The sequence below is a fragment of the Muntiacus reevesi genome, chromosome 8 (genome assembly GCF_963930625.1).
Source record: "Muntiacus reevesi chromosome 8, mMunRee1.1, whole genome shotgun sequence".
NCBI classification, from domain to species: domain Eukaryota; kingdom Metazoa; phylum Chordata; class Mammalia; order Artiodactyla; family Cervidae; genus Muntiacus; species Muntiacus reevesi.
Genome location: NC_089256.1, coordinates 91649382 through 91674281, shown reverse-complemented (window position 1 = coordinate 91674281; position 24900 = coordinate 91649382). Strand labels below are relative to the sequence as shown.

Below are 24900 nucleotides of genomic sequence, written 5' to 3'. Positions count from 1 at the left end.
TATACCTCTCAGTGACAAAAATGAACTTATGAGAACAAAATCCACTGAGCTAGTAAATATGTCCTAACACCTATCACTTTGTTCCTTGGGTGGAAACTGTGTACAGGAAAGTGGATGCTCTGCTTATTACTTCATAGCTGGTATTTCCCTGTTTACTTGGATAATGAGGAAGGTGCCCATGTCATTTTCTGAAATTATAATTGTGCAAATATAGTGATCCTGAAGATAGTGTACACAGCTTGATTTTTATGAATGGAGAGAAGATAGGGGTAAGGGGCGAGAAAGTGAAGCACTCACACAAAGGTGATTAAGTTGGATATAAGACAGATGAATAGATACAATGAATTATGTACTTAACCCCTAAAAGAGAATAGATATTATTGGCTTGGGAAATTCCTCCTGTGATTTCTAGTTCTTATTATAGTAAACTGCTTTTTTTTTCAATTAAGGTTGTGAATTTTTTATGTCATCCCTATTTCTAAAACTCAGTGGACAGAAAAACTTTAACATCTCAAACAAAACGTCACTTGGAATCCGTTTATAAAAATGATTAAGCAAGGAAATCATTGAATTGAAAAAGAGGAATTTTTTTTCCCCAGTGTGGAATTTCCTTTTTATTAATAAATCAGATTCCCTGTTAGCATGTAAACACTAGTGGCACTAAAAGTAGTTTTTGTCTATTTTGGTTGATTGAATGTGTGGTTAAAGTGATGCTGCACTTACTGGCGGTGGAGCGATCTAATGACCTCCTCCAATAATACATGAATTGTTCACTTACTGTCTTGTCTGTTTCGTGTGACCCCAATGTCCTGAGCTCTTCTGCCCCGATTCTGGGCCGGGAAGGTCTGGGCACCCTTTGGCTCACACTGGGGGCCCGGCAGGCGTTTGATCTGGGAGGTTACCTGGGTCTGATGGCGTGTCTGCGTCCTGTCTGTGCCGTTTAACCCCCAGGCGGCGCTACTGCGCCGTGTGTGACTTGTCCTGTCTGGGCCCCGGCCAGGTGAGACGGTTCCGCACCCGAATGAGCCTCAGGGCCTGGGGTTTTAAGCCTTGACTCCCTGAAACGTTGTTTTAAGATGAACTGATTCTCATGTGTTTGGCTGCCCACATCATGAGGCTGAAGAATCTTATCTGTGTTGTCTGCCGTTTTCTCGCTGTCCCCTTTCTGTAGGACTTCTGTAGCTCTGCTGTCTCCCTTCTGGAAGACTTTGACAACATAATGGTAACACCCCTGCTGTCATCGCTCATACTTTCTTTTCTTGCCGTCTTTCTTTTTTTTTTTTTAATTAAGTAAACGTTTGTAGCATTACTCTTTGAACATCAAAATGAGAAGCAGGTTATTCCTCTATAGCTGGTAATAATTGCAGCCTTCATTTCACTGTCACTCACTTGGTTTACGTTTGAGACCGTGACACAAAAGTCATGAATGCATTGCCCATGTTCACTTCAGCAGAATTTATTTCTGGAAGTGGTGCCCTTTGACTGCCTCGTGCTTCCCATCACATACGCGTATGGTACAGAAACCAGTGGACGCTCGTGGCCTGGGCTTGGGGACATAGGCGAGTTCATGCACCACCCTCTCAGCCCCACTTTCAAACCCACCTATTCCTTCTCTCTGTGGTAACTCACATCATTAGTGGAGGAACGCATGGCATGCTGACTCATAGGCCAATGCAAGATAATGAAAACTGTGGTCATGAAATTGCCCCACTCATCACATCCCACTCACTGGTTCTTCCTAAATTCTCAATAGAACCTATCATCTCTGTTTTCTTTCCGGTATGGAGAAGATTTTTTTTTTTTTCCTTTTGAGCATAGGTCTTGTGCATGCATGTCATAAGATCTCATCTCCACCGCTTTGCCTGGGCTAGCTAAGAATGCATGTTTTGCATTAAATGACTTATAGGTTTCTATATCACGTAGCCAACCCACAACATAAACTCAAGAAGCGTTAGAATAAAACAGAGCACACATCTCAGATGTGAATGTAAGTCAACTTGTTTCACTATGAATTTAATGGGTAACATTTTCTGTACATTGGTGAAAATATCCTGAACTGCAAATACAACTTTGACAATATTTAGGTGATGAAATACTGCCATGTAGGCAATTTCATTAATTGTTCTTTAGGCAAAGGAAGGTTTGCAGACTTTTCTGAAAACAATCAATTTTTTAATCAGTTTTTCCTGATGTTTGTAGTGTACAGAGAGCAAGCAAAGTTTCTGTTTGTTTAAAAACTTGAATTAAACTATCAAATTTTAAAATACCTTGCATATAGTTTATGTTTGCTGTAGGGCAATTATTGTTCAGATGATAATGTAATTTAAACAGTATAATTTGCATTTAGCATTGATTTTACTTTTTAAAAAATAGACAAAATATTTTGTTCATCAAGTGTTTAAAGTTAAAGGGATATATATAACCTACATATTCACTCAAATAAATGGAAACGTCTGTGTATATCTTTGCTGTCCTTTTCACTATTCTTATCTTTCTTTAATAGTCTCCAATATTAGAAATTTAATGAATGCATATATTCGACTAATCAATATGCTTTATTCATCATTTGTGAGCACTTTAACAGTTGTTTATTGTTGTTGAGGTTTATTATTGAAGTGTTTATTTCAAAATGAACCTGTTTGTCCCAGTAGTTAATGTTACTGTTAATTGATCACCAGACGAGTTGTATTTGATGTGAAAGCTTTATGAAAGAATCAAGCACAATGGTCAGCAAGACCTCTTCTAATTAAAGAATTTTCTGTGTATCTTTGTCTGCAATCAGAATACACCCGTGTGATGTGATGCCGAAGCTTCTAGTCCACACCGTTTGTTGTTTCACCTTGGACACCATTGCTCAGAACCTTCCAAAGAAGTAGTTTGAAACATTACCCACTGGTTCTCGTTGGGTGACCTTTATTATTATTCCTAAATCAGCATTTTCAGAAACACAAAACAGCCTTTCCAGAGTCACAAAATCTGACTGTGGTGTTTTAGGTACACTTCTCTCTCCTCACAACCCTTAATAGCATTGGCAAGTGACTAAATAGGAATTTGAAAATATCATTACTAGTGAACAACGTGGAGAGAAGTCTCCTGATCCTGAAGTGCTGCTGATTGTAATGCTTACTGTCTGCTCCCTGGAGTCATAACCAACTCTCCTTTAGAAAGAGAGCCTCACATTCTCTCAGTAGTTGACTCAGAGGGTGAACTAATGAAGAAGACCCAGAAGATTGAAAATCGGCTTTGAGGATGATTTATCAAAAAAGTTTTAAACCTGCTGCATCCATTCATTTCATGCAGGAGGTTTTCAGTCGATGTCTGTTGAAAAATAAAGCAGTGAGAGAGAGACTTGTTCTTATAAAGGCAAGGAAGAAGAGGCATTACTGAACATCACAGCTTTTTAAAAAGTTTTTAGGAAGTGGAAATTTTAGAAAATAAAATGGATTGCTATTTCTTATCCAGAGCCAAACCTAAAAAAGTGTTTAAAATCAAGCATGGGAGGAATTTACCTTGTAGGAATTTACAAGGTAAATTTATCTTGTGGGAATTTGCCTTGGGTCACAGGGTAGAGATGGGTTCATGGAGCTGTCAGAATTGCCCAGTTAACTGTCTGTTACTCCCTCGGCACTTGTAAATCGGGTACCTGAGCCAGGGGAGCTGAAGTCAGAGCACAGAGTGGCACCTAGCTGGACCCAAATTCTCCATCAGAAGCCAGCCTCCTGAGCCGCCCTTTACACTCACAAAAACGTGATCTTAATGTTGCCTCTGATTGTTTCAGTTAAGCGGAATGGGAGGGCAGTTGAGCTACTCTCTAGGTACTAAAACAAAAGATGATACTCAAAAACATGGGGCACTTGGAAGGCGCTTGGTAAACTAATTTATGCTGAGATATACATCTCAATTTACCTCTGGATCTCTTCTTCAGCAGATAAACTAAATTAAATCTTAGATTTCCTCAATAGATATTTATTGAGCACTTACTATATACCAGATACAGTGCTAGGAACTGATTTTGTTTTAATCAAATAAAGCCTAGATAGTTTTCGGAAAATAGCAGATAAATAGGTTACATGTGACAGAGGTGACCCTGAGTCATGATTTGCCAGGAGTGGTCTCTGCCCTGTTCCCCTGGCCTGTCTCAGTTTGGGTGATACTTATGTAGTTCCTTCCTGAATGCAGCAAAACCATCCTATTAATATCTTAAGTCTTTTACTAACTTCCAATTTCTAGTTCTCTTACTTATTCCCACATTGGAGGATTGGTCCTCATTTCAGCATCTTTTAAGTTAAACTCCAAGAGATAGTGAAGGACAGGGAAGCCTGGCGTGCTGCAGTCTGGGGGTCTCAAAGAGTCAGATGCAGCTGAGCAGCTAATAACAACAAAAACAAAAGTTACTAAAGAACTTCTTGGTCGTCTAATCTTTACTCAACAGATTGAATATCTCTACAAATTGAAGTCATTTGTTCCTGGCATCATGCTGGGAAAAACCAGATAACAGCAGGAGGTCATTTCAGTTTGGGACAAGAGGGATATTTTTCATTCAGGGCAAATAGGACTATAAAGCCCTAAGGGAGTGCTGGCTGATGTGAGCTATTTGTGATTTGCTCAGGGAAACTATTGAAAGTTAGAGCCCTTACCTCCTGCACTTAAGGAATGAGTTGGGCAAAAAATAGCATTGGGAAGAAACACAGTCTATTTATAAATAAGCAGTTTACCTTTGGACTAAAAATGGTTCACTGAAGAATGCACGAATTATAGAAATTTTTTTATCCCTTCTTGCTTTGTTTTCAAAGTTATAATGCTTTTTCTTGAATGTTAATTTTGTGGTTTTAAGAATGGAAATAGTTTACAATGCATATTTCTTAAATTTCCACAGTCTCAACTATTTGTCAATAAAAGCGTGTTGCCCAGTAACTCAGATACTCACCCTGGTAGTGTTTTTGGTCCTCCTGTCCCCCCACATATGAGTCAGTTTCTTCTATAAGAGTCTTTAGGAAGCAAAGGAAAAGTGAAGAGCTAGAAAAAGATCTGTAGATCTTAACTTGTTTACCTCCAAGCCAAAAAAGGGCATGGGCATTTTAGACCACTTAGGTCTAAAATGGATCTCAGGGATCTCAGGTCTTAGGCATCTTAGGGATCTTAGGTCTTAGGGATCTCAGGGTTCTAGCTCACACAAATAATTCATTGTTCTTTTCTTGTGTAAAAGTGATAATTTACATATATTGCCCCCACCAAGAAGCACAGCAGTATGTTTCAGGGACTTTGGATGATGCTGTCAGCGAGCACAGATTCGAGACGTGTCATGTAAAGATCTGGTTGACTCAATGACTCACGGGCTTAGTGTCTGGAGGATTGAGCGCTACTTGGATAGGTCAGGGCGATCTTTGTATGCTCCGGATGGCCACACTGCCGTGACATGTGCTCCCCTAGAGGGAGCTTGGGGTATTTTTCTGTGGAAGCAGTGACAGATTTTTTTTTCCTTGGGCTCCAGAATCACTGCACACAGAGACCGCAGTCATGAAATTAAAAGATGCTTGCTCCTTGGAAGAAAAGTTGCGACAGACCTCAACAGCGTACTATAAAGCAGAGACATCACTTTGCCAACAAAGGTCTGTCTAGCCCAAGCTGTGGTTTTTCCAGTGGTCATGTATGGAAGTGAGAGTTGGACCATAAAGAAGGTTGAACGCCAAAGAGTTGATGCTTTTGAATTGTGGTGCTGGAGGAAACTCTTGAGAGTCCCTTGGACAGAAAAGAGATCAAACCAGTCAATCCTAAAGGAAATCAACCTTGAATATTCACTGGCTGACTGATGGTGAAGCTTAAGTTCCAATACTTTGGCCAGCTGATGCGACAAGCTGACTCATTGGAAAAGCCCCTGATGCTGGGAAGGATCGAGGGCAGGAAGAGAAGGAGGCAACACAGGATGAGATGGTTGGATCGCATCATTGATACAACGGACATGAGTTTGAGCAAACTCCACGAGACAGTGAAAGACAAGGAAGCCTGGCGTGCTGCAGTTCATGGTGTCGCAAAAGTCAGACACGACTTAGCGACTGAACACAACAGCAAGGAAATAGAGATATAATTACACTTAGTAAATTAATCAGCTAAAATCTCAGGGTAGCATCATGGTACCCTACACTGGAATGTTGTATTCTTGTTGAAGCTGTTATGTATAGATACCATAGTAGATACTTTCAGAAATTTATGTTTGGTCCATGTATGTGTGGTCAGTCACCTTAGGAGAGGCCAAAGTTTCTTAAATGCCCTCAAGTGACTTTATATGTGGGGATCAGAGAGAAATGCTGATGTCTGCATTCATTTCAGAATCTCACTAACAAGTCTTAATAAAGATGATTATTTTCTTATTGGGGTGAATTTAAGAGGCTATATGTCCCTAAAGAATAAGTGCCAGATGAAATTTTAAATATTTTCATTCTTGATATCACATATGAAGGATCTTATCATCATGAGAAAACCCTGGGCTGTGGAGGCAGGCTCACGTGGATGCTAAGGGCTTGGCCAGGCTTAACCGGGTGAGTTTGCTAAGCTACCTAAGCTCTCTGAGCCTGACGTTTCCTGCCTGAAGAAAATGGGGGCTAAGTTCCCTCCCTGCAGAGCTCCTGTGGGAAAATGGAGATAGGAATAAGAAGCCTAGTCCCTGGCATATAATAGATGCCTGTTAAGGGTTGGTCTTCTCCCTCTTAAGCTAAATGTTTATTCCTTTTTTCCTGCCAGAAATATCTGTGCTTCTTTCCAAGAACATTAAAATTGGTTTTACATTGCTATATTTTAGCACTTTAAAAAAATGAGAACATCTAGAATATAAAATGATACTAAAATATCCTAGAATAAATCCCATTTCTTTATAATTAGTAAGTCCTGGAGAAAACCAAGGGGTGGTCAGAAGCTGGTCCTCTTTCTATGATTAATACTGCACACTTCTGTGAAATGGCTTCTGCTGCCAAAACACAGAATACATATAGCTGCTTTTAGGAATATAGTTTCCCCAGGCGAAAATATGTATTAAATTAAGGCTGGTGAACAGATGTTAATTGGTTTTATTTTATATTGCCGTTGGTTAGAATTGCATTTGATATTAACACATTATAAAATTTAATTGTTTCTGTTGGTTATTGGAGCCATAAAAGATAACCAAATTCTTCCCTTGCATACATGGTTTAAAAGACAGTTTTTAGGTCCCTCTGAAGAAACATCATTAAAACGTCATGAAGATCGTTACATGTCATGTGTATGTACCATGTGTTCTCTTAACTGATGGGCGCAGGATGAGGCAAGTCTGTGGTTTCAGATTTCACACTTAAGAAGCTCATGCCTTTTACTCTAGAGGGGCCTTTGTAAGCCTGGGGTGTACAGGAGAGCTGTCTCAGATTCTCTCTGATGAGCAGACCATTGAATACTTTGGCTTGTGTTTATGTATGTCTTATCATCTGGGATAGCTGTCGTCGTCTTTGGAAGAAATAATAAGTGCGACAATCTCTAGGGTCAATAGGAAATTGATGAGAAATAGCATTTAATACCGTTTGGAACCTGCAAATGCTGTTCTGATGTCGGGTTTGATGTCACGGGTGTTTGGGGTTATGAACCAAGATCTGGAATCACACCTTGCTGTTATGATCAAGAGCCGCCTCGGCTTTGTTTTCCAGGGCCAGCCAGGGGACCAGGCTGCTCTCTTTGCTGCCCAGGCACGGCCCTCCCCTCAGCTCCCCCAGTATCCAGGACTGCAGCAAGCACAGGTACCCATGTCTGCTTTGTAGATGCTACTGGGATTTCTAATGCTCTTTGTTTGAAGGTGGGCACCAAGTAAGTAGGGTATCAGTTCCCTCATGGGCTATGGAACTTGGTCTCGTCTTCTGCCTGTAGATTATAAGTGACATTTCACAGAAATCTTTACCAGTGATTATTAAACAAGTCTGGGGATTGATTAAAGGGCATAAAACACTTTAGGAAATTGTTAGAAATATCAATTCATAACTTTATGTTAATAATGATAGATATTGAAATGGTTATTAGTCCTATAGTACTTACATTGTAATACATAGTGATGTAATTTTTGATGGAATTTTATGATATTCAAAAATAGCTTCCAAGAGGAATCATGGTAGAATAAGAAGAAAATTGGCCTTGGCATCATACCTTGACAAAATTCCTGACAACCTCTAAGCTGTGTGACATTGTGAGAGTTACTCTGAGTCTTGATTTCTGTCTCTGTAAAATAGAAGTGAACGTTGTGGAGATTCAAGACCACCTATAGAACTAGTGAAGCACCAGATACACAGTAGTCACTCAGCAAATGATAGGTTTGCCTTAATAGAATGCAAATCTTGAGCTATTTTTTGCTAATAGTTTTGTCATTTCTCCTCCACATACTTCTACTCTACCCCTCTCATAATCAGGACGCCAGGGATGTTGGCAAGACCTCTAGTTGGGGCCAGCAGTTCACACCGTGTCCACAGCTGAAAGGAAGGCTGAGATTGGCCTTCATGAGCACCAAGCCCCATGGCCTGCACCCCTGCGTGCTGTCTGCAAGAAAGTCATTGTCCATCACTCTATCTTCCAAGTCAGAGCCATTTAGCTACCTCGAAATGTGGTACTTAGAGGACCCGAAGAGTGGTCCTCTTCTATTTTAATCAGCACTCTGTTCTGTATATTATAGATGGTGATCCAGCAGAACCTAAAGCTTTTCATTTACATCAGGTGTCAAGATTTGAAGAAACAGCCACTATAAAATGTTGAATGGAGAAATTGAGTATCCTGATGATATTATAGAGTGCTGAAACAGGCTACTGTCCAACCAGAACTCAAGGGTATCAAATAGTCACTAATGACACCCTCATTGGGCTTTCCTGCTGGCTCAGACTACTGGTAAAGGATCTGCCTGCAATGCAGGAGACCCAGGTTCAATCACTGAGTTGGGCAGATCCCCTGGAGGAGGGAATCGCAACCCACTCCAGTATTCTTGCCTGGGAAATCCCATGGACAGAGGAGCCTGGCGGGCTCCAGTCCACGGGGTCACAAAGAGTCAGACACGACTGAGCAGCTAATACTTCCAGTGACACCCTCGTTCTCTGGTTAATTGACTTTCCTTCTTGTTTAACTGGCTAGTTACTATAGGCAAATTTATCAGACCCAAGGAAGTGTAGTTACATACCATACTAGGAAAGGGTACTCCTTTATTTTTATTTGCCTTGAGTATGTGTAGCTTTTCTGAAACAGCATTAGTGATGCTTGAAATCTGTTGAACACTGATATCATATGTGCACTAGAGGTATGCATGCTTGCCTGATTATTTCTATGCAGAAACATGTCTTTCCTGAAAACAAGCATCTGAACTTAAACCTGATTGCCTAACCAAATGAGGATTCATGTTTTGTGATGGAACTTTTTGGTGAATCAGTACACAAGTTCATCCTGTAATTTTCTGACTCTTCTCTTGGCCTCCAGAGTAGTCTTCCTCATATTTTGAGTTAAAAGAGCCTTGGAGAACAGCGCATCTCAGGGAGCTCCTCCTGGCTTTGTTTTTGCGCTGTGTGTCTTAGCGATAGGAAAGCTGGTAAATGGAAACGCTGACTTCTCCCCTTGTGCCTGCCTGCAGACCATGGCCCAGGGCTACACAATGTATGGAACCCAGATGCCTTTGCAGCAGACCCCTCAGCAGCAGGCTGGCAGCGTGGTCCTGTCTCCTACCTATAATTCCAGAACCTATCCGGCCGCTCACTCCAACCCAGCGCTCATGGAGAGACTCAGACAGATGCAGCAGCCGCCGAGCGGCTACGTTCAGCAGCAGGCGTCACCATACCTGCCGCCCCTGACCGGCTCCCAGAGGTGATGCATGTGGAAATGATTACAGTGGTGGCCACTCAAATCCTCATCTTTACTGCGCTTCCCTCGGGATATGGTGTTTTATAATTGTTCTTATGAGCTTGCTTATTTCCACGTCATTTTCATTCTGTCTCATTTTTAGCAGCATCCAGATTGTGGTTCAAAAGAAGCAATGCCCTGTTTATTTCATTCAAGGCTTGTTGTTAGACTCACGTCTCCCTTAGCATTTGTGTAATATTTTTCAGTGATAACACTATGTTAACTCCAGTATTCTTTTTTCCTTCTCTTTTATAAAAAGGTTTTAAATTGTTAAAACCTTTTTTTTAATTGATAAAAAATTGTCGCTTATCCCTAGCAATGCCTTACTAGAATATGTTGATTGGCACCTTAAAGCCTGTGATTACAGTTCTCATCGTGCGTGGTGTGCACGACAGTTCTGTTAAATATCTCAGTTTTTACCTTTTCCACTTCAGAAATGGCTGGCAAAGCAGGGCCACCAGTGTCTCTTCCTCAGTTCTTGCTTAACTGGAAGTTGTAGACATAGTGTATAACTGAACTGTCCGTCAGAGTAGCGACTAGCCACGAGGGATGTTTTAATTTAGACTAATCAAAGTTAAGTTTAAAAATGCTGTTCCTCAGCTCTCAGTCACAGCAGTCACACCTCAGGTGTTCATTAACCACATGTGGCCAGCAGGGCCAGCTTTGAAGATCTGTGATCTGTGCAGTCAGGCAGGGCTGTGTGGCTCCAGAGGCCTGTGCGGTTGCTGTTAATGCTCCGCTGTCACTCACTTGAACGTCTTCCTCATTTTTGATCGGAGAGCCCTGCGTGCTTGTTTTGCATTGAGGCCCAGAAATCGTGTGGCCGGCGGCCAGTGGCTGTCTCCTGGACAGCGCGGATGCGGCCACCGTGGGATGTTGAGCTGCATGGCGTCGGTCTGGGGAGCTGAGTTTCTGCAGAATGTCGGAGTTTGCTCTCCCATGGACAGCAGCTTGGCCCTTGTGTGTTACCGTCAAAGAGTGCGTGCAGGTCGACTCCAAGTAATCGCTATTTGGAGAACCGGCACGGTTGATGGCAGCACGTTTGGGAACATGAATAAATTCAGAAAACATGCGTTGTATTTATTATTTGTCTGGTAAGTGGCAACATACCATACTGCCTAAGAAACTGAACTTCAGAGCCCCAGAGTCCTGGGTTTAAATGCCAGCTATGCCACTGCCTGTCTTGCTGCCTTTGGTAACTTACTTCTCCAGCTGTTTTCTCACTTTAAAAGTAGGGCTCACAAGACTGCTGAGCGCGAAGGAGGGCTGTGGGGGTTGTAAACGGAATAACAGATTTCAGATTTTTCCCACAGCGCCCGCTCCAGGTAAAACGCTTGGTTAATGTCACTTATTAGAAACTATGGGAGCATTTTTAACAAGTAATTTATGCGTGCTGCAATCTCCCTGTAAGCAGTAAGCATGCTTGCTGTCCTTTGCCAAGTGATACCTGAGAATCTAGGTGACCTTAACCGCTGGCCTTGATTGCATCTGAACTGTACAAAGTGATTATTGAACATGACGGTTTCTTTGTGACTATGTGTCCAGCTCCCGCGGCAGTGACTAAAACCCTTGACAGCACACTTGGGCCTGAAAACAAGCTCTTTCTTCTTCACCAGGCTGAATCATCAGTCGCTTCAGCAGAGCCCTCTGGTGGGCGGAGGAATCGACGCGGTGCTGACTTCCGCACATCCAACCCTTCCCTCAGGGCCCTTGTCTCAGGACCCGCTGAGACCCAGACAGCCGCAGGTCCGACAGCAGCCCCGGCTCCTCCAGGTAGGGGCTGGGAGGGCGCAAATCGTGGGTGGACTGACTCCTCAGCAGCCTTAAGAAATAACAGACGCTTCAGACTATAATTTCCGATTTCCAAGGAACCCTGTGTATTTGACACTAGGAGCTAAATTGGTGTCATTTAGTTCCAGTTTGGCAGGGGTCTTCCTCCCTGCATCCACCAGGTTGCTGTGGGCAGGAGAGAACATAACGAAGACATCTCTTTGCCCACAGTTTTCCTCAAGTTCTGAGAATAGGTTTCAGAACTTTCTATGACTGGTGTTTACATTTTCTTCTGTTTTAAAATATCTCATTTCCAAATCACGGAGGAAAGTTGTTACATTATTTATTTACCACTTCCTGTCTTCCACTAGTACTTTTTACTGCAAATTTTGAGAATCTTTCTTATTGGTTACTGTGTACTTTTTAACCCAATTCACATGATAATGTCCATCTAATAATTTTTTCATTACCAGCACATTCCTTGGAGATTAGGAAAAATGATTTGTTTCGGCATCCAATTTATACTTTTTCCTTTTTTGGTGATTAGCTAAAGAGACAGATTAATAATTACAAAGTTGGGTTGACTTTTCCTGAACAGGCTCGCAGAGAGCTCAATGGAGAATTGGTTTCCTATTGCAGTTGCTGTATGTCTGATCCAGCTTGTATTTTTCATGGTGTAAATAGCCCACCCAGACCTCAGCTCGGATTCCAAATCCAGGACCCTTGTCACTTAGAGAAAAGTGCCATCTGACAATAGCCATTGATTACCTTACCCTAAAGAAGATAATTTGGGGGAGAGTATGCCAACCAAGTGGAAAATGCAGAAGATGAAAAGAAGTCTGGTGCTAACATCATCAGGATGAAGTGTTTGGGTGGAGGAGGCTCTAAAGTTCAAGACAAACTACCTCCTAATATTTTCTGCTCCTCCATGATGTCCCACCAGATGGGTGTCTAGTTTATGTCTAGTTTATAATTCTTTTGTGACTTGGAGGTTTTTTCCAAGAGCCATATATTTGAGCCAGTGTTCGTGGACATAAGCTTACAATTTTATGCTGGTAATTTACACCAGGACTTCTCACATCTAAATCTTCTTTTAAAAAAAATAAATAAATTCAGGAGTTCCTTTGCGTGTCATAAGGGATGAAAAGATAACTAGTGAGAAGTCCTTGTCTCACCTGGTAGTGTAAGATGGGATAAAGTTTGTGGAAAGTCAAGTGGCACGAATGGAAATGGTTAAGAGCAAAGAGTGTCCCTGGAGGGTGTCAGGCGGTTTAGACTGTGATCAGTGTGACTCCAGTAGCGGAGATCCTTAGTGCTGGAGTAGTCTGAGAGTGTGTGGAGGAGCAGACTTGGGTGTTGCCCTTGAAGGATGAGTGATGTGTGGCAAGAAAAAGATGGAGAGAGGCAGGTGCATGTCCTCTTTGTTAGAACAGAATAATCAGATAGAAGGTATATTGGGGGAGGAAATTGGAGTGATACTGTGGTGGTGGTTTAGTCGCTAAGTCGTGTCCGACTCTCGCGACCCCATGGACTGTAGCCTGCCTGGCTCCTCTGTCCTTGGGATTCTCCAGGCAAGAATACTGGAGTGGGTTGCCATTTCCTCCTCCATGGAATGATATTAACCTCCTACTTTAGCTGTATAATTCTTTTTCTTTCTTTCCAGATGCAGCAGCCCCAGCAGCCCCCCCAGCCTCAGGGGTCCTCGCAGACCCAGAGTCAGACCCTTGGGCTTCAAACAATGCAGCCCCAGCAGCCTCTGGTAAGGCCTAGCATTTCAAAACCAAACATTCGGGTTTCTTTTTCTTTTTTTTTTGCTGGAGTTCTTCAAAGGCAGATTGCATTTTTTCATGTCCCATAAGATTGTTAAGAACTGAAAAAAACCTAAATATACCCTGCCAGTTTCTTCCCTAGAACTTTATCAGAGAAGGATTGTGTTACTGTTGTAGTCAGTATATTTGTTTTCATGGAAGGAATAAATAAATATTTACGTTTCGATAGGTCATATAATTTTTCCTCTTCAAATTTCTTTAGACCTCTTCATTCTATGGACTAAATGTTTATATTGAGAAACCAAGTTTTTTGTAAACAGTCTTAAAATGATAACTTACCATGGGTATGCTTAGAAGATTATCATACTTGGCTTTGAGTTTCCTTTGAGGAGAGTACTTTCTAAAGTATCATCTTTATTGATGTAAAAGAAACTCCCAATTTTAGCCTGTGTTAGCATTTGCTGCAAGAATTTTCATGGAATTCATTTCATATAATTTCGTGAATTTTTCATGTAATCTTATAATTTGCTTCTGTGGCTTTGTAAACCACATTCTGAAATGTCATGCATAGTATCAAGCAACGTGCGCCAAACCTCAGTAGTTTTTACTTTTACCAGTGCCATATACCTTCTTTATTATTTACCTACTATTTCTCTTTAAATTGCCTCTTCTCCTACTTCCTTGAACGTACTCTAAAAAGCAGCGTTTTATCACTGCCATGAGTGGTAGTGGGCACATCCCTTGTCCTGTGTTGGAAATGCCTGTGAAAATAGGTACTTACTCTGCAGCTAATTCAGCCACAGGAGTTGGGTGAGTGAGCACCTGCCTGAGATGGGCCGTATGGCTGCATGCCTCTCACACTGTGGGAAACACTGATGTAGATTCTTTTCTGAGACAGAATTTGAAATTTGGGTGGTTTCTCAGTTTTTAGTAAGAAGGAACAGTATGGCCAGGGCTCTAGTATATTAGGTGGGATAGAGTGAGGTTAGGTGGTAATGGGCTGATAATGCCCCCATAAGATGGAAATTGGACACCTTGAGGGAATTTAATACACCCCTGCATTGGCCAGGTTGATCTTCGTTTTTAAAGAAATCCTTGAAATGTAATAGACTGCAGCCATGAAATTAAAAGACGCTTGTTCCTTGGAAGAAAAGCTATGACCAATCTAGACAGCATATTAAAAAGCAGAGACGTTAGTCTGCCAACAAACATCCATCTAGTTAAAGCTTTGGTTTTTCCAGTAGTCATGATTAGATGTGAGAGTTGGACTATAAAGAAAGCTGAGTGCCAAAGAATTGATGCTTTTGAACTATGGTATTGGAGAAGACTCTTGAGAATCCCTTGGACTACAAAGAGATCCAGTCTGTCAATCCTAAAGGAAGTCAGTCCTGAATATTGATTGGAAGGACTGATGTTGAAGCTGAAACTCCAATACTTTGGCCACCTGATGGGAAGAACTGACTCATTTGAAAGACCCTGATGCTGGGAAAGATTGAAGGTGGGAGGAGAAGGGGACGACAGAGGACGAGATGGTTGGATGGCCTCACCCGGCGCAATGGACATGAGTTTGAGTAAGCTCTGGGAGTTGACGATGCACAGGGAACCTGGCGTGCTGCAGTCCATGGGGTCGCAAAGAGTTGGACACGACTGAGTGACTGAACTGACTGGGGAAAAAAAAAAATTGATTCTATCACAGAGTTAAAATTATATGACTGGGGTGGAAATTAACTTCAAACTCTTTGCATTATAATTGTTGGCAGAAGTTCCACTTACACAGAACCAAGAGGAGACCCAGGTCCCACATTGCACTAGAATCAAGCATATCTCATACAGCAGAATTTAGTATCTTTCTACTCCTGTAATAGTTTCATAAATGTTTAGTAATTTTTTGTGTGTAGAGAGCGTATATCACACATTCAGGGTTGGCTTCTAGGTCAGTATTGATATGTTTTAATGCAGCAGGTTGTATTTCATTCACTGACTTAAGACACTTCCACCCCAGGGACTGAGTGGGTCAATCAGGTCAGGCTCGTGATTCTTCTTCAGTGTATTCCAAGGAAAATAATTCCGGAAAAACAAAGACCTCCGTTCACAGTCATCTACATAGAAAGTAAAATCCACAGTAGGCTTTTTTTTTTTTTAGCTTTAAAAAGCTCCCTTGAGAAGCACATGTTTTATTTTGATACTTAGAGCAATGCATCGTCATATGCTGCTTGCTCACTCAGTCGTGTCCAACTCTGTGCGGCATCGTGGACTGTGGCCTGCCAGGCTCCTCTGTCCGTGGGATTCTCCAAGCAAGAGTGCTGCAGTGGGCTGCCACGCCCTCCTCCAGGGGGTCTTCCCAACCCCAGATCTCCTGCATTGCAGGCACATTCTTTACCACTGAGCCACCGGGGAAGCCCGACTCATTATAATCTAGTTAGCAGCCATTAAAGGCAGATGTGTTGTACATCCTAAGTTTTAAGATGAACTGAGAAACTTATCACTTAGAGTGATAGACTTCAGATAATTTCCAAATTAGAAGTTATAGGGATGACCAGTGATCTCAGACTTTTGCATCAGTATAATTCTTTTTTGCATGCTTAATTACAGCATCCTTATTTACATATCCTCTAAGCTTATTATTAATATAAAGCATGTTTGTCATTGTGAATAATCAGTCCATTGTATTGCCCTGCTATTACTTGTTTAACAACCCTACCCACTGTTGAACATTTAGATCATTCCTAGTTGCACATTAGTGATGCTGGGGATATTTTATTATATATTCCATTGCTCTTTTTTTTCCTTTCTCTTCACAGTGAAAGAAAATAGAAGTATAAGAAAAAGGTTCTAGTTGTATATTTTCAGAAGAGCCGTGACACAAAGCCTCAGCAATATTAACACAATTTATTTCTTTTTATCTTTAGGTACAGTTTCTTTTTCGGTAGTTATATGTATTATATTTATTGTAAACGTCTGTAGCAGATCCAGTTCTTGCTCCTGGCTAGTGTTCTTCCTTCCCTGCTTGTCTGCTTGCTGGTGACAGAGTGGTAAACTGGCTATTGGAGAGACACCAGCTCGGACTCGCTCACAGGTGTCCTTCCCGCAGACTCAGGGGAGGAGGGATGGTGCTAACGGCCTCCGCCCTCCTCATGACTTGCCCTCCTGCTGTCTGTGACATTCACAAGTCTACACGTGTACACTCAGATGTGCAGTGGAGGCCAGCACGGTGCCTAGGGTCGCGGAGCACAGAGGTGATGTGCCAGACTCGCTTTCTGCCACCAAATGGCTTAGAATCATCGAAAGCTGTTAGATGGCAGCCTGGCCCCTGGAAAGTGGTGGAAGCCTGGTGAGGTTGTGTTTGTTTGCCAGGGCTGTTGTTGTGATATACCACCAAGGTGTGACCTGAACAATCAGAAATTTAGGGTCCCACCGTTCTGGAGGCTAGTGCAAGATCATCAAGTCAGTGGAGTCAGTTTCTCCCGAGAGCCTGAGCCACACCTCTCTCTGAGCTTCTGATTGTTTCCTGGCAACCTTGGGCATTCCTCGGCTCGCAGACACATCACCCGATCTTCCCCTTCATCCTTTCATGATATTCTCCCTGTGTTTGTGTCCAAATTTCCCTTTAAAAAAAAAAAAGGCTCTGTTTCCAACTGAAGTCACTTTCCGATGTACTGATAGTTAGGACGCTAGTGAGTCTTTTGGGGGGGAAATAATTCAACACCTTACAAAGGTCAAGAGGAGTAGGAGAAGTATGGGAAGCCTTGAAAGAGAAAGTTGAATGCAGGGGACCTCAAAATGCATTTGTATTTGATTTACTGCTTTTGACTACTGGTTCCTTATCAGGCTGTTTCCTTGCTGACAACAGCAGCTGGGTCATGTAGACAGTCATCATCAACACCCCTGTGGGCAGGCTTGTCATTTCTATAAGTGTACCTAAGAGTCAAAACGGACTTACAACAGAACCAGCGCTTTTTCAGAAAGTGTCATCAGAAAATAGAACTTTCCTCTAAGAAAGAAAATATAAGAAAAGCCCATGCTTAGAAATTAAATCGGGAGTTTTCATCTGCTTACTTAAGTCACTTGTCTTCTGTGAAGGAAGAGATCTGGAAAAGAGTGGGTGGCCTTGCTGAAGAATTAGATTTGGCATCTCAGGCTTTACTCTGTATTATGGTTATTGACTTGGAAAATACTTTTAAAGCTCATGAGTTGTTATGATTAAATTAACTATGTTAGCAGGCTATGATTTTTTTCTTTAAAGTTGCTTCCAGCTTTTAAGAAAATAATGTTTACATTATCGTGCTCTGTAATTTCTTTTCATCAGGTTGCCATAGTTGGGTGGCCTGGAAAACATGCTAACAAAAAGCTTTGGAAAGACGGCTTTTAAAATTAACTGAGCGTTGTGTCAATATCACACTGTGTTGAATACTTGCTTTTAAAAATACACATAACGGCAGAAATAGATACTTAAATGATTGCATTAACTTTTAATCAAAGATAAGGGTAGAATTGTCATATAATTTTCCTCAAGGAGTTCATATGTTCCAGTCAGAAATTTTTCAGAATGCCTCTGGAACTCCAAATTAGCCAGATAATATTATTATTCTTTTCAAGTGAAAAAAATTGGGTCCGTGGAACTTATTGAGCTTGATTGCCTTCCTTTGTATGAATATGGATCCACGCCACCCCCCCCAGAAGGAAAAAGAGAAGTCATATTTATGGAAGGAGGTATGGGGAAGGTGGCCTTGGGAGATTTGTGGTGACAGCTCTGGTACTTTTGGTTTCTTTTTTTCACTGAGAAGAAAAACTAGTGCAGATTAAAAAAAAAGGCTCAGTGGAAGTTGCTAGTTAGCTTGCAAATGAACACCTGCTCAATACTCTGAAATCCATTGAATCCACTGGCTGCTGGTCCTCTGTGTCTGCCATCCGGGACACGTGGTTCCGTCCACGTGCTCGGAAGAGGGGCCTGGGCAGCGCTGCAGTCCGTTCTGCCAAAGCTGGTAGAGAGGCAGGCCCGCGTCCTGTGGGTCAGAGGCAGGCCCGTCCGGAGCCCGGCGGCCGGCGGTGCAGGTGTGAGCTGCGCGTGGCCCTGGTGCTGTGTCCCTTTGCTCACTGATAGTGGGGTCGCAGGGGTCAGGACACAGCTGTCAGGAGGCGAGGGCCGTGTTTGCTCCCTTGGGCGCCCTGGAATCCAGAAAAGCACCTGGATTGGGATAACTCGTTTGTTGGATGTCCTAGCGATGGAGCAAAACACCCAACACATTATTCCTAAGCAAAGGAACACACACCAGAGATTTGACTCTGCTTCTGCCCCGTCTCCAGGGTGCGCCCCCGCCCCCGCTGAGAGGTCAGGAGGTCAGTGGGCCAGCTCTCCAGCCCGAGGTGGGTGGGGGACGGGCCTGTGGGGTACGTTAACTAATTCCCATGTGCATCTGATTAAGATAACCTTGCATCCGAACGCATCCTTTGTTAGGATGGTCATAGGCCCGGCATAAAGAAGCAGGGGAGAGGCAGAAAGAAAAGGGAGGCTGGAGTGGCACTCTGACATCTGAAGGTTAAGGAGAAAAGTCAGTCAGCACCATGAATGACGTTAATCAGAGGTGATGTTACTTCTGCCACATAGGTTTTTTTTTCCCCCCTCTTTGGAATAACTACCGCACTTTCTTGTGTCAACTTAATGGCTGGAACCAGGGCACTCAGGCCCTCAGATTGTTCTGCACACATAGGACTCTGGAAGCCGGCGCCTCCTCGATGCCTCCCTGGTCTCACCCCTGCCCAGCTTCCCTCCTCCACCACGCAGGAAGGTGCAGTCCCGATGGGGTCCAGGCCTCTGCGCCCACGCTCTTGTCTCCATTCACCCCAGGCCAGGCCTGTGGGACTGGACCCAATCCTGCCGCCAGGCAGCTTTCAATTTGCGACTGCAAATGGTTTGTAATGTAGTGATACCAACTCATCAGCTGGTGATGGGTGAGGGAACAAGGATATGTATGTGACCCCCTGGGCACCGCTGGAGTCCGTCCTCGGGGCTCCCCCGGGAAAGGCTCCGTCCCCACCTGGAGATGGGCTTGGAATGGATCAGGCCCTTTCAGGTGAAGGCCAGGTGTGGACCAGACGTGGCTGCCGGCTTTCTGTTCTTACCTCTGATGGGCGCTGACTCTCTCCTTTCTCCCGATGACAGTTCCCCAGGCAAGGCTTGCAGCAGACCCAGCAGCAACAGCAGACAGCTGCCCTGGTGCGGCAGCTCCAGAAGCAGCTTTCCAGTAAGTATGCTCCCTCGGAAACACACGGCTTCCAGGAGGTGGAGCTACACGCGCTTGGCCGCTCCTCAGAAGCCACAGTCTTCCTCACCGGTTTCCTGTTCGCTTTAGTCCTGGCTGTCCCTACTGTGTTCAGTCTTGATCTGAAGGCTTCTTTTCCTGCAGAAGCCCCAGTCTTTTCCTTGAGTTCAGCAAAGATGTCTTCCTCTTGTTCCCATCTGAGTCTAGGAATGTTTCTTTCCATCTGGAGGACCCCAAGAAACAACAGGTTCTTTTCTTGCAAAGCTAGATGCCCCCGAGAGCATCTTGGCTGATGCCCTCAAGTGTACTAGGGGGCAGCTTCGGCACTATGACATCACATGTGTTAATTCACTTAATTTCTAAACCACCTCATGTCAGTCACTCAGTTGTATCCGACACTTTGTGACCCCTTGGACTGTAGACCATCCATCAGGCTCCTCTGTCCATGAGATTCTCCAGGCAAGAATCCTAGAGTGGGTTGCCATGCCTTCCCCCAGGGGATCTTCCCAGCCCAGGGATTGGACCTTGGTCTCCCACATTGCAGGCAGATTCGTTACCTGCGGTAAGGTATTAATTGCTGTCCCCATATTACAGATGAGAAAACGTCTAGAGAACAGGGACACTGACTCCTCCGCCCAAGGTTCCTCAGCCAGCAGCTGGGACTAAAACTCAGAGTGACTCGTTCCAGAGCCACCTTTCAACCACGGGATAGATTCTGCTGCCTGACATTAGCAGTCTCCTTTGTTGAATAAGGGCGGCGAAGCTGAGCTGCCCATGGCACATCTCCAGAGGGCCCCGTCTGTGCCGTAGTCTGTATGCACGGGGCCTCTGGATTAGAACAGCCCCACCAGAGTTGTGTTTCTAAGCCCGTGTCGTTCCTTTGAACCCGCGCATGGTTCTTGTCTGTGTGCATAGACATAACGTGCGTAGGCATATGCTCACGTCTCACACACGCAGCCTTCTCACGTGCATACACTCTTGGCTGGTTCTCTCTGATGTATCTATGGCCATTTGCAGAAAACTGCCCACTTCGAGATACTTCTCTTTCAACTATTATAATGTCAGCGTTAAAGTAGAACCTCTGATGTGCTGTTATGAGGTTTAGAGAACCTTTAATGTTTTATGATACTTAACAGTCCTTTTTAATGTTAGTGTCTAGGTGGTTCAGGGATAGACTTTTGATGGGCTAGTGACCCACATCCCAAGGCCTTTTGCTGGCAGGTGCAGGGCTGTGATGTAGGGCTGGCCCCTCTGCAGAATGAATCCAAGGGTGCTGTGAAGACCTGGCCACTCAAGTGTCGGACTAGCCTTAGGCTCCCGGGCCAGTCTGTTCTCCTGTTCCCGAGGCTGGTACTGAACGCAGTGACACGTGCATACCATCTGTCTGTAGCATAATTTTGCATCTGCAATTTTGTTTGAATTTCTTTCTCTCGTTAGGTAACCAGCCACAGCAAGGAGTGACTCCCTACGGGCATCCTTCACACTTCTGAGTCTGGAAGAGGACAAAGATACAAACTTTTTTGTTTGCACTGAAAAATAGAAAATCACATTTAACGCATTAGTCATCTTCAGAAATGTCTGTTTGTTTTTTCATTTCTTTGAGGTTTTCCTATATTTTACGCCACATTTCATACAAAGGTGTTGAAACAAAAAGTGAAGGAAAGGGTGTGGTTTGGTTTTGTTCCATTCAACTTGAAAAGTAGGGTTAAAAATGTAGGTCATGTGGGCCTACTGCAGGAAGAGTTTGGTAGCAGACTTTTTAAAATTGGTGCTCTTATTGAATCTCGTAGTTATAGAAAGAATGAATAATGGTGGATTTAAAATATTTATGTATTCATTGATGATGATTTTTTTTTTTTTTTTGCAAACTGTGCTGGACCAAACTACTGATTTGAAAGGCATGTCAGATCTTGACAGGAAGGTGATCCATTTACTCCACAGTCACCTTTGGTGGTGAAGTGGACATCTATTTGCATTGCTCTAATTTAAAATATTTGTAATTTCATAAGCACTTTATGAACTTTGTTCTTATTTATGTAGGATTTTTCTTTGCTTTTGTTGTGGTCAAAAGGTGCTGAAACAGATTGTTGCTTAGAACCTAAACTTCTTAGATCAAGAACTTAACCCAAGGCTTCTGTGAGAGCCACTCTGAGGTACATGGAAACCCACTAGAAGTAGCTGTACCAAGTTTTTCCACGACAAGATCATTGAGCAGAGTCTTTGTGAAGGTACAGCATGTAAATTCTAAAGGCCGGAATGAACCACAGTGGAATTGATCCAACTATTTGCCAGATTTGGCAAAAATGACTCTGTCCAGTTTTGGTTCTCCTGAACCTTTATGCCAACTTGAGGGAAAAAAAAAAAAAATCTCGCCGCTGGCCTGAGATTCCACAGTGCTCAAACTTGACATGGTTTCCAGAGAGTATGGCCCCCAAGCCCAGGGGGCTCTGGTTTTCATAAGAGATGTATTTGCTGTTTATTTTATATGGTAAGTATTTGCTATTTTGAATTTAATTATCAATGTTGGTGTCTGTCTTGGTTGTGTATTGCATATACTGTATTTATAAATTGGTGCAAAAAGCACAAGTAAAGTAAATTATACATCAAATTTATTATAAAGAAATAGTAACTATTTTAACTTTGTTCAAGTATGTGGTAATTTGCTCCTATTAGAGTAAAAAATACAGTAAATTATTATCAGTTTGTGTAACTTAAGAGTATTCCATATAATATTTTTTTAGACTTAGATGCATAAAATTTTGAATGTGAAAAATTGCAGGGCATTTTAAAACATGTGGGGGAATATTTTCCCTTGTTCTGTGTTAATTCATTTTCTTTTGCCATGTGAATTTACATGTAATATAGTCGCACATATACTGTGAATAGATTTGTCTATAATGAGCAAACCATGTAGGACTACTTTTTTTTAACTGTAGCTGGTACAACTTCAGTAGATCATTTCCTTTGCCAATCATTATATAAATAATTTATATCTTCCTAGGTGAGTTACTCATTGCAAAGTTTGTCTCATGCAAATGACCTCAAACCCATGTCCGCTTACTTTGCTGTGGCAGCGTCCGTGTGAACTGCTTTGTACACTGTGAAAGAATTTCACTCCAGCCCACGCATTTCATGTTTACTCTGGGCTGGGAAAGACTTTGCCAAAACATTAAAGACCATTCTTTCCACTAATTTAACACGTTCTATCTGCTTTCAGATGAATCTTGACATTTCAGCTAGTTTTGTATATCAGGTTTGGTTTTCTTGTCTTTTTTTCCCCTTTTCAGAGTGATAGAGTTCATAAAGTTATTTTTCTTCAAAGTAATATATAACGACTGCCTTGGCAAAAACAACCGAAATGTGAATGTCGTGCCTAGTGAGTAGGAGTCATGTTCTGTCCTGATTGTTGTTTTTCTTCTTTTCAAGAATTACTGGTGTTTGAAATGCCACTTTCAGTTTGAACCGTATATATTTGTAGCTCAATATTGCAAACAGCAGTAAGACTGTTTCAGGAATGAGTGTTATAATTGCATAGCATTTGTATGCACTTTATATTTTGCAGAAGTTACTGAAATTAATTTATTAATCATTTTGCACATGAAAGCTGTAGGGCATACCTTTTTGTTGTCGTGTCCTATTTTTTAGGTGGGAAAGCTAAGATACGGTAAGGCCGTGTGATTTGAAGATTCTATAGAGAGTCGAGGAAACACCTAGAACCAGTTTTCCCCTGTGTACTATACAGAGAGAAACCAAAATTTTCCATCTATTCTTACATTTCCTCCCACTTAACCCTCTCTCCCGTGAGTTTTCTTTTCTTTTTAGAATGTGCATTAATTTGTCTTGAAATGGTCACAAAGGATAGCCCTGTCCTTTAGAAGAACCTTGGTAATTTGCTTGGTGAGACAGAGAGGACGTTATCTTGGGAGAAATGTGGCCCCCCGTCCCCCTTAAAGACTTTGAAATAGAACGGAGCTGGACACAGGAAGCCCTTCCATGCACCTGTCCACACCGTCGGCCCCTCCCTCGCGGGGTTCTGTTTGTCCTCCGATTGATCCCTCTTGGCCCGGAAGTAGAATGAGATCTCTGTTAGGATGAGAATCCTTCGACCACTGTGCTCGCCGGATACCAAAATCACAGACAGTAGGGAACAGGTCACCTCTTTAGGTGGAGCACGCCGAAACTTGGTGTGATGACGGCACAGAGAGGTGGCCCCACCCCCCATCTTCTGAAATGATACACGGGGGCAAACGTAGTTCTCAATTTTGTGTGCTGAGATACTTGAGCAAGACTGGTGGCATTTTCCCATTTTTCATTTATTAAGGCTCCTATAATTCTTCTTAAATAATAGTCAAATATTTAAATAGATGCTGGAGAAATTACCCTGGAAAATGGTAGCCTCTATAGTTACAAAAGATTAATCATAATGTCCTTAATTCAGGCTGAATCAAGCATGCGATATAAATAAATTCAGTGAATTACAAAAAGCAAGATTTTGTAGAGTTGATCAGATTTTCAGTACAGTGACACTCTATGTATTCAATCCAGATTTTCCCAAACATTTCCCCACCACGTAAAGGATGCTCACTTAATGAAATAAATGCTCATAAAGCAGTGATTCCTCCTAAGAAGATTTTCCTTATCAACAATTCCAAACCAGGGGTGCCTGAGCTAGATTTTGAAGTTATAAAGAAGTGTCGATGTATTTTAAAAGCTTTTCAATGGCTTTATTTGGGATAGATGTTATCAACCCCCTTTTCACATTTTTGATGTGTAGGGTGTTAAGTTGCTTTTTACAAGAGGAAAAGTCAGCCTGAATTTATTTTTAAATGCAGTTAATAAAATATTTTTTTTGTATTCCCCATCAATGAAAATTTTCAGTATGTACAAAATGGTGAATTATAGAACAGTTCAGTGCTGAGTTTCTCTGGGTCTTAGTAAAATATTTATAAACCAACTGCAATATTGATACATCAGGGTGGCAAACTTAGGTCAAGACTGCAAATTTAGTCTTTTCCGTTGTGTCTTGTCCTCAGTGCCACGCTTGTGACATTGCTAGAAGGTGGGACTAGGCAAACAGGAGTGAGAGAAAAAGAAGTCCATTCTTTAATGAAGAATTCAGGTACATCAGACATTTGTTACTTTATGGTCAAGAGTTTCCTCTTACTGTTCATTGTTATTTGTTGGCAAAATAAAAGTGCCTTAAGTTAAAAGTTTGTTTT

At 42.4% G+C, this 24900-nt stretch overlaps 1 protein-coding gene across 2 annotated transcripts in view; it reads left to right on the top strand.

The window, feature by feature from the left end:
• MED12L (mediator complex subunit 12L) overlaps positions 1 to 23687 on the top strand; it is a 343991-nt gene extending 320304 nt beyond the window's left edge. Inside the window, exons 39-45 of one of the 2 annotated variants that reach the window (XR_010664265.1) lie at positions 7668 to 7757; positions 9617 to 9846; positions 11499 to 11655; positions 13316 to 13411; positions 19582 to 19663; positions 21119 to 22169; positions 22683 to 23687. Coding sequence is in view for 1 of the 2 variants with exons in the window: in XM_065943498.1 (XP_065799570.1) it covers positions 7668 to 7757; positions 9617 to 9846; positions 11499 to 11655; positions 13316 to 13411; positions 19582 to 19663; positions 21119 to 21171 (708 nt within the window). In the remaining variant the exon portion in view is untranslated. Of the gene's footprint in view, positions 1 to 7667; positions 7758 to 9616; positions 9847 to 11498; positions 11656 to 13315; positions 13412 to 19581; positions 19664 to 21118 lie in introns of both variants that reach the window. The other variant, XM_065943498.1, reaches the window with a different exon arrangement.
• The last annotated feature ends 1213 nt before the right edge of the window (positions 23688 to 24900 follow it).